At 41.5% G+C, this 9387-nt stretch overlaps 1 protein-coding gene across 1 annotated transcript in view; it reads left to right on the top strand.

The window, feature by feature from the left end:
- The first annotated feature begins 664 nt into the window (after positions 1-664).
- The window catches only part of LOC139275223 (LHFPL tetraspan subfamily member 6 protein-like), a 202429-nt gene continuing 193706 nt past the window's right edge, over positions 665-9387 (top strand). Inside the window, exons 1-2 of the mRNA XM_070892384.1 lie at positions 665-944; positions 1577-2130. Coding sequence (XP_070748485.1) covers positions 1743-2130 — 388 coding nt within the window. The 5' untranslated portion in view covers positions 665-944; positions 1577-1742. The remainder of the gene's footprint in view (positions 945-1576; positions 2131-9387) is intronic.

Genomic DNA, 9387 nt, shown 5'->3' with positions numbered 1-9387 from the left:
TCAGTACTGCACTGGAGTGTCAGCCTAGATTTATGTGCTCAAGGGTCTGGAGTGGGACCTGAACCCACAAACTTCTGACTCAAAGGCGAATGTACTGAACCACACTAAGGTAATATCAACGGGGTATCACAAAGTTTGTCTAGAAATAAATATAAGGACAAGGGTTCATTCATTACCTAATAAGTGTACAGTCAAAGATTCATTCACTGCACAATCAATGTAAAAAAACTCATTCACCACACAATCACCATACAGTCATTGACTACATCATAAGTGTGGTCAAAGATTCAGCCGGTACACAGTAAGAGTACAAAGATTCATTCGCCGGCACAGACACTGGGCCAAATGGCCACTTTTGTGCTGTAAGATTCTATGATACAGCTATTGAGAGTTTAAGGATGGAGATGGTTATTACTTGGGCTTGCAGCTTTATTACTTCTGGCTCCTCTGGGATGGTTTCCTGTGCACTGACTGTGTGTGTGTCTGTGTGTGTGTGTCAGTGACTTAAAAATGTGAACAGAATATATATATATATATATATATCTAAATTCATAAGTTCCACGCGCTTTTCGGGGACGTGCTGGGCGGGTAGTTGGAGGCGGGGTTTTCTCGGGGAGTTTATGTGTGATTGATGGCTCTGGGCTGAGCTGACAGGAACATTCATTCCCCTCTCAGTCGAGCTCTGCTCCGAGGAATGTGTACACATCCTGTGAGGGTGGCGGGCGAAGCGAGCGGTACAGAGAGCCAGCGGGGCGAGGGTTTACAGGGGGTGTTGAGCAGTGACTGCTCTTCAGGCGTTTACAAATCCGGGAGAAACAGCGAGAGCAAAGCCACCCCGACTGGATACACAGGTCACAGCGGACACATCCAGTCCTGGAGAGAAGTTCTTTTTGTAAATGAAATCTGTTGGGATTTCAGGCAGAGTGAGGCTCGGTGCGGAAGATGTAAGTAACAATCTGAAGTTAGTTGACGTTTGGTTAAAGTGGAATGTCATTTGAAGCCACCCAGTTAGAAGTTTCACAAAACAAGTTTTTTTTCAAAGAATTATTATTACGGGAAAGAATTATCATTAGTGGAAAGAATTACTGATAAATATACGTATACTCTAATGTGAAATTGGACACAGTTGAACGGGACGATCATGTACAGTAGTAACTCCAAAATAATCGAGAGTTTCCTGGGTACTTGTTATCTAATAATGTATTAAGAAGCGGCCTTTCACATTCTCTTGTTTAAAACTTGTATTAAGATCCGCGTTAAACATTTCCCGGCTGTTTAAGGTGGTTGTCAAGACAGGACAGAAAGGGCATGTCAGATAAACTTGGACCGTACATTGGGGTCTGGAGAAAAGGCGGCTGGAGGGTTGGGAGGGACTGCGAGACATCCCATCGCAAACCCACCCTCCAACTGGACAGTTCCGACAGAAGCACAAAAGGGAAATACTTGCATTTATATAGCGCCTTTCACGACCACTGGACGTCTGAACGCGCTCTACAATAGTCACTGTTGGAATGTTTCTTGACTCCCAGTTTAATAAAGTGTCTAAACTGGTTTATTTTTTTTCTGCTTCCGACAGGGATTATCAGAAGGGAGGAAGACAGAATGAATAAGACCTGCTTTAAAAGACTCTGCGGAAGTTCCATGGAATAATTAGCCTTACAAATTCAAGGAAAAGTTAGAAACCCCCAAAAAGAGGACCATCTGAAGTCTGCAGGGGGGTCAATCTGCGGATTGCTGGCAAGATGTCTTCAAGTCTAACTTGTGCCGGGGTGCTATGGGCCATGCTGTCCCTGCTGTGTGCCGCCGCCTCCTGCACCGGCTTCTTCATGCCCTACTGGCTGCTGGGCTCCCAGCTCGACAAGCCGGTCAGCTTCGGCGTGTTCCGCCGGTGCACCTACCCGGTCCGGCAGGAGGGCCAGCTGCAGTCGGTGGTCATGGTGGAGCAGTGCGGCAGATACGCCTCGTTCCTGGGCATCCCCAGCCTGGCTTGGAAGATCTGCACGGTGGTGACCGGGGTGGGATGCGGTCTCCTCCTGCTGGTGGCGCTCACCGCGCTCATGGGCTGCTGTGTCTCCGAACTCATCTCCAGGACAGTGGGCAGGGTGGCTGGAGGCATTCAGTTCGTGGGAGGTCAGTGCCATCAAGTTATTTTTTTTAAACTAAAGTGGGTCAATCATTTCCATGTACCGTTGTAACTGCATCTTTGTTGTATGATGTATAGTTTAGTTAACTGCAAACTATCACTCCATAAACTTGCAGTGATTATGTTAGGGCCATTAATTCATCAGTTACAGTGAAGCCTTCCTTTATGCTGTCGACTCTCAGGTGTTTTTTTTTTCATTTGAATTGCAATAGCCATGAACCACAATATCACCCTTGCACAAAATGCTGATAACACTCAAACTCATCAGGCAGCATCTATGCCGTTGGCAGTTATCCTATCATTCATTAGTATCCTTAATTGTATTCCATAAATTCTCTCTCCTACTAAAAATTTGTCCCAATGAACCAATAATTCCTGAGTGTTTCGCTTCTGAGAAAAATGTTGTGGGACCTGTTGTCCACCTCATCTCGGCTGACAGTTCAGTGCAGTACTGAAGGATTGTTGCATTGGTGAAGGTGCTGTCTTTCAGACGAGAAAGAAGAAGGAAGGACTTGCAATTATATAGCACCTTTCATGACCTCGGGATGTCCCAAAGAGTTTTACAGCCAATGACTTACTTTTGAAGCATAATCACTGTTGTAATGTAGGTTTAACCAAGGCTCTGTGTACCTGTTCAGGTGTATGTGAAAGATGAGCAGTGAGTTTTGGGGCCCTGGCCAACATTTATCCTCAACCAGCACCAATAAAACAGATTAATTGTTAATTTATCTTATTGATGTTTGACTTCACTGTGTGCAATTTGGCTGCCTTGTTTGTCTACAAAACAACAGTTGCTACATTTCAAAAGTAATTCACTGCTTTTGAAACACTTTGGGATGTCCTGAAAACATGAAAAACATTTTATGAATGGAAGATTTTTATTACTATATTGGGAATATCTTTAATAGAGAGAAAAAAATAAACCTTCAGCATCCTATAGTTTCAATCACGTTTATTAAGGCGGACAGTAACACTGCTGGAAAGCATTATGAAGTGTGGATAATATGGTCAAGGTAGATATCGGTTTTACTGCAGTTGGTTTTATGAGTGCTGGTAATGGGCCACTGAGGAACAGAGATTGGCTAGGTTGTGAAGAATCTAAACTGGTTATACGGAGCTTCAGAAAGTGGATTATGCCAGATATAAAATCACTCTGATTCCCAAAGAATGGTATAAGCAATCGCCTTCTGCTTTCACTGCATTTGAAAGCAACTGCTGTAATATCTGACTTTCATCAAAGTTCTATGGGAAACAAAAAGAAACACAATTGTGCAAGTGATAATAAAATATACACCTGTTGAAGTTTATGCAACAGTGTTTTAACAAACTGAAAACTCCAATGTTGACACACAAATAGCACAAACTGCACTCATGGTTATGTCTGGTTTTGGACAGAATTACATGGGTCCAGAATGCTTGAGGTCAGTTAAAACCTATCACTGTGGTTATGTACAGTAGATTGGAACTTGCATAAACCCATGTAAGATCAAAGCATAAAATGCTGATGTACAATTGCCAATTACTCTTATTACATTTGGGGATTTCTTCCAATTTTTTTTGTTGGCAAATCTGTCAAAGGTTTGGAAAGATTCGGATGTATATTGACACTGCATATTGAATGCCTCTCCAAATCTCCAATGAAATTGTATCCTTCAGTGTTAACTGAAGAATATGATGGGTAGTGCCACATGGCAGGCTGACCAGATAACCTACAAGTGACCAAGCTACAAGTTAATTATAATCAGCCCACGAGCATTGATAAAATCATCCTGATTTGAAATAAAATTATATTTCCACTGTTACAATATACAAAATGACACCACACTGCAACTTAAACCGATCTTGAGCTGCAAAAACTACAAAAATACTGTGGAAATAAGATGTTACTTCCCTATAAAAAAATCAAAGTCAAATTTACCAGAGTAATATTACAGATGAGGCAAACAATGAATATCAGTAATATTTCTAGATTAAAATAAATTCATTGTACTCTCTTTCTGAACCCAATAAATGAGGGATGTGAAAACCTGTGGTATTTCATTTTGAAAGACTCAATCTGTCACCTATAGTTTGGGCAGCGTAGGGCTGGTCGTGGTTGATGTGCAGGCATTTCTGTTTCATTCATGCTCACACTCAACATTTGTGCTGGGGGATTAATGACAATGGATGATGCTTATTGTTTATGTTGCCATTTCCGCTGTGGCTACCATAGTGGATTCAGCCGGGCAGGCATTTGACTTTCATGCTTGAGTGTGCATTGGTTTAAATCAGCAACAACATTTTGTTGTGTTCTTTGAGCTGACTGGTTTTGCAACACCACCCTGTCATCGCAGGATGATTTTTGTTCTTCAATTTTCTGCACCTGAGAGATTTGAATATATCAGTATTTGTTTTATATGGTCAAAACAGTGTAAAAGGATGGTTAAACAATATAGATCACAGAACTGAGAAACAGAAGTGCACAATTTAACATGCCAGTGTAATTATATTGATGCAACTGATGCACAAGTAAGGATTAACCCGCACTTCTTGTGGGGGAAACTTTCGTTCAGGCCTTTGATAAGGATGGATTTTGGAATTCAATTTGAACGGGGTTGCACCCATACGTATGAGAATTCCTGTTCTGTACCGCTAATTTATTCAAATAGCCAAGTAACGATAAGGAAACTTGGCAATTTACAGTGATAGGAGAGAAGGGAAGTGGGTTTGTACTTACATCCAGATAACAGCTTATTAACAGGTTGTGGAGATTTTAAAACTGGGCGGTTACAGGTCGGTGATGCATTCACATTCCCCCATGTGCATGTAGCCAGGCACTAACAAATTTGCAATTTAATTGTCAATAAATGTGCAAGTGGGTTAATGAACACACGAGCATTAACTAGGTGGAGCCGTTGTTTCTTTTATATATAATTCAGCAAAATATTGTCTCTGCCTTTATTGCATTTTCATTTTGATGATCACACAGAAAGAAATACAGGAAAATAAGTGTAGTTCATAAGAAAAAAAGGTAATAATTTGCGAACACTGCATGAGTTAGGAAGAGGATGCAAGTTAGAATGGGATACAATGGCTTTTCATAGCTCTCCAGCAAATAATACTTGTAGTGCGGAAGCTAAATTTAATATCTTTTCTATTTGTGCTGGGATAAAAAGTCACAAACTAATGCTGATCTATTTTCAATAATTTGGTTTGCAATGACTATTGCTAAGTATTGCTGAACATTGTGTGATTATACCACACATCTCATTGATGTGATGCCGGCAATCCCATTAGATTAATTTGAAGAAGGCTCCTTTTATAGAAAAATCTACTCACTAAATGCAGTGTGCATACAGTAATTTAAATACTGTATTTGTAATACAGGTTTGCAAATCTTATGAATTTGCAGCAGAAATTCAGTAACTGAGCCAGTAGAAATGCTGCAAAGCCATTGACTTTGATTGGATTTCAGAATAAAAACACCCAGTACTTGACCTCAGAGTTATTTGGAACAGTAAAGCAAGAGATTTACACTAGGCCGGTGTAAGCGCCTGATCTGAATTTCTTGCTGACTTTAGCTGGAAATCGAAACGCCTTGAATGCAATGCGCGGGTAATTTAATACCTTGCAGCCCATGAATCGACTCAGGCAGACTTCTGTATAAGCCCTGTGGGGAATATCATATTTAGTTTGTGCCACGCTGCAGGGCTGAAAGTATAAATTGGATTTAAGTCTAGCAGACTGTACAATAGGATGATACAGCAGTCTGTGAGTTTCTCTTATATATTTATAGCCAATGCTGGAGACAGTTCAAGATTGTAGTCTTGAGGCACTCGCCCCCATAGAAAGGAGCTATAAAATGGGGAGAACTCCATCAAGCATATGTTAACGATTTATAAATGATTGCCATATGTCTTGCTCAGTCCCTCCCTGTGTTGATTTCATATACCCTGCAATTATTAGAAAAAAGCATTCATTTTTATCTCCAGGTTGTCATACAGCAATGATGGTGACAATACTGATTTAACAGAGATGTACTGATTTGAGACCTGCATCTTGCACCAACAGCCGTGCCTCTGCATTGATTTGGAATGAGTTTGGAATTTCTAATTCCAAAGCTGTGTTTACATCACAAGATCACATTCAGTTTTGAACAAAGTTGCTCTGACTTAATGCAGTTTTGACTGCCCCTCTGCCCCAATCCACTTCCCGTGCCAAGCAACATTAAACACCAGTGTGCTTGCTGGCTTATGATTTGTGGCAGAGAATGATAGGAGATTTTCATTAGGCAATTTACACCAATCCAGTGTGAAACCTGGAATCAGAGACCAAAGATGGGAGATTTTACACCAATTATATTAGCAACTATGAATTGATGGCTGTAGTGCAATCTCACGAGTTTCGCTCAGTTGCATTTTCTGCTTCTTTGCTACTCTCCTGATCAATCCAGGAACAATTAAAGTCACCACTGATGTGACAGAGCATCAGAACATGCTACCATATGAAATAAATACACAGAATGAAGGTCAACAGAGAACCAAAGAACTTTGTTGTCTCATTGCTTTGTGCTATTCCTTACATTCCTTCAATATAGCTCAAAATAGGAATGTACATGGACTAAGGGATTTCTATGTGAGCTTAATTTACCACTGTGGAGATGACTTACTTTGTTTAATTACATTAAAACCTCTAATCTCAATGTTACACAATTACGGGGTAGTCTGTGTCTGGTTTTCATGCACATACAGATATGAAAATACTTGTCCATCCATATTCATGTTATGTTTATTTGTTAATTTAATCTTTACCACAATACTGTGGTGTTGTAACTATAATTCCCACCTTCTTCTAATGAAGCTTTGCAGACTGGTGGCAGAATCCATTTTAGACACTGGTTACTGAAGCACATCCCATTTATTTCAGCAAAGCTGTACACAGGAATGTTTGAAAGCATTGAGATAGAGGGGATGGGACAGATTTAGTATGGAGGAGGGGGTTAGTTACCAGAACTGGGTCATGAAGGTCACTAATCAGCAGGGATTTCACTGCAGAAACAGGATGCTGAGCATCATGGTGTGCATATTTCAGTTCTGATCTCTTACATAAAAATTTGAGCTGAGTTGGCAGCCAAAGCATATGTCCTTGACTTCATTTTCCTATTGCTTTTGCTCAAAGTGATGTTCAGTCAACTTAATGGCTCCCTCCATGGCACCTCTTTTTCTTTAATTCAAGTTGGCAGACCATGACCTAAGTGCTTGGCAGGGGTCATTAGATTAGATTGGAGTTAGCTCTCGGTTCTTTATGGTTTAATGGCATTTCAGGCTTCGTGACTTGGGTATTTGTACTCCTTCAGGCAATCTCATTTTGTGAACTAGTCAAGCAAAAATGAAAGAATATGTTAAACATTAAGAGATAGTCTCTAAGATCTCAACTTTGTCCACAGAGATTTTATATTGCTTCTGTAACAGGTATTCTTTTTAGATATTTTGGATATTCCAGATGAATATTTTTATGCTTCCAGGCTACTTTTCTCTGGCAAATATCTCTCCTCTCCTCAAGTAATCGACTTTTTGGAGATTCCATGGTGCCAGTCTTGGTTCAGTGGTAACATTCTTGCCTCTATGTCAGGTGTGAGAGACTTTAGCACATAATCTAGGCTGACAATTTAATGCACTGTTGGAGATGCGGTCTTTCAGATATGTTAAACAAAGGCCCTAACTGCCCTCTTATGTAGGTGTAAAAAATCCAATGGCACAATTTGAAGAAAGGCAACAGAGCTCTGCCAGTTATCTCATAACCAACAGTATTAAAAAAAAATGCCTTGTCAGTTATCTAATTGCTGTTTATAGGATCTTGCTGTGAAAATTGGCTGCCATATTTCCCTGCATTAAACAGTGACTACATTTCAAAAGTACTTCATTGGCTATGAAATTCAGACATCCTGAGGATGTGAAAGGTGTTAGATAAATGCAAGTTCTTTCTTATGGATGCTGTTCACTGTCTGATGCATTGACCCAGGGGCTGTTATTAATGCATGAACATCAACGGGCTAGTTACCAAGGGGACACCACTGCCAACCTTAACCCTGACCTCATCTGTCTTCCACATATATGTACAGTCGGAGCTGTTGTACATTAATCACAGCAGGATTATTTTCTCCTCCCAAAACCAACAGTCTCAATGCTAATTGTAATGTCCTTAAGACTGCCATAGCAGAAATTGGTTATCTCAGCACAGGTTGGTGATTGATCCTGGGATGTCCTGTATGGCTCTGCTACTCAATGTATAAACCTGCCCCATTAATTGGAGAAGCAGCTAGATAGGTTTCAAGTAACTTTTTGTCCAATAATTTATGCCTGGAATCTGCTCAGAGCAAGGGAGGAAAGCCCAATGGGAGAACCAAGTAACATAATTCTCAAGAACTTTCTAGCATTGACAGTATTCTAGCATACTCTTACTTCAAAATGTCTGAATTCAAATGAGCTGATAATTAAATTTTTAGAGCTCTAAATTCCAACTTTGCTGTGTTACTTATATTGCTAAATTCAAATTACAATAACAATTTGCATTTATGTGGCACCTTTAATGAAGTAAAACATCCCACGGTGCTTCAATGGAGCGTTATCAAACAATGGAGTGTTATCTCTCGCAGGTCGTGGCCCCCCAACCTGCGAGAGAACAGCTTTGCAGGTCGGCAAGTAAAAGAGCTGGAGCAGTGGGTCCTGGAACATTTTGCACCCCCCCCCCCCCACCCGCCCCTGACCTGCGAGAGAACAGCTTCGCAGGTCGGGCTATAAAAGAGCTGGAGCGTGTACCACTTCAACCTCCAGCGCGAGCTGCTCCAAGGATTTTGAGATGGGCGACTGGGTGACGTCATCATAACCCTGGTTGCCGTTTTGGAGCATGGGCAGGAACATCGGCAGGGCCCAGGAACAGAGGATTGGGAAGGTCGGGGCGGAGAAGCGGCGACTATGTCGGAGGTGCGACAGATGAGGGTACGGGGCCAGAAGAGCCGAGGGCCCAGGGGCAGCACGGGTCAGCCCACACTGCGATATGTGTGCGCACTAGGTCCGTGCAGCAGAGCAGGTCTCCAGTCATCCTGACTAATCCTTGCCACTGGACCAAGACCTAGCTCTGTCAAGCCCGTGTGGTGGCTGGTGTGCAACGGTCACCACACGCTAAAAAAATCCATGCATAGGCATCTTCCACCCCCTCAATTGGAGTTCAGGACTGGAACATCGGGTCCTTCATCGAAACACCTG

This window comes from Pristiophorus japonicus, chromosome 10 (assembly GCF_044704955.1).
Source record: "Pristiophorus japonicus isolate sPriJap1 chromosome 10, sPriJap1.hap1, whole genome shotgun sequence".
Classification (NCBI taxonomy): Eukaryota; Metazoa; Chordata; class Chondrichthyes; family Pristiophoridae; genus Pristiophorus; species Pristiophorus japonicus.
This window is presented reverse-complemented; position numbering and strand designations above follow the sequence as displayed.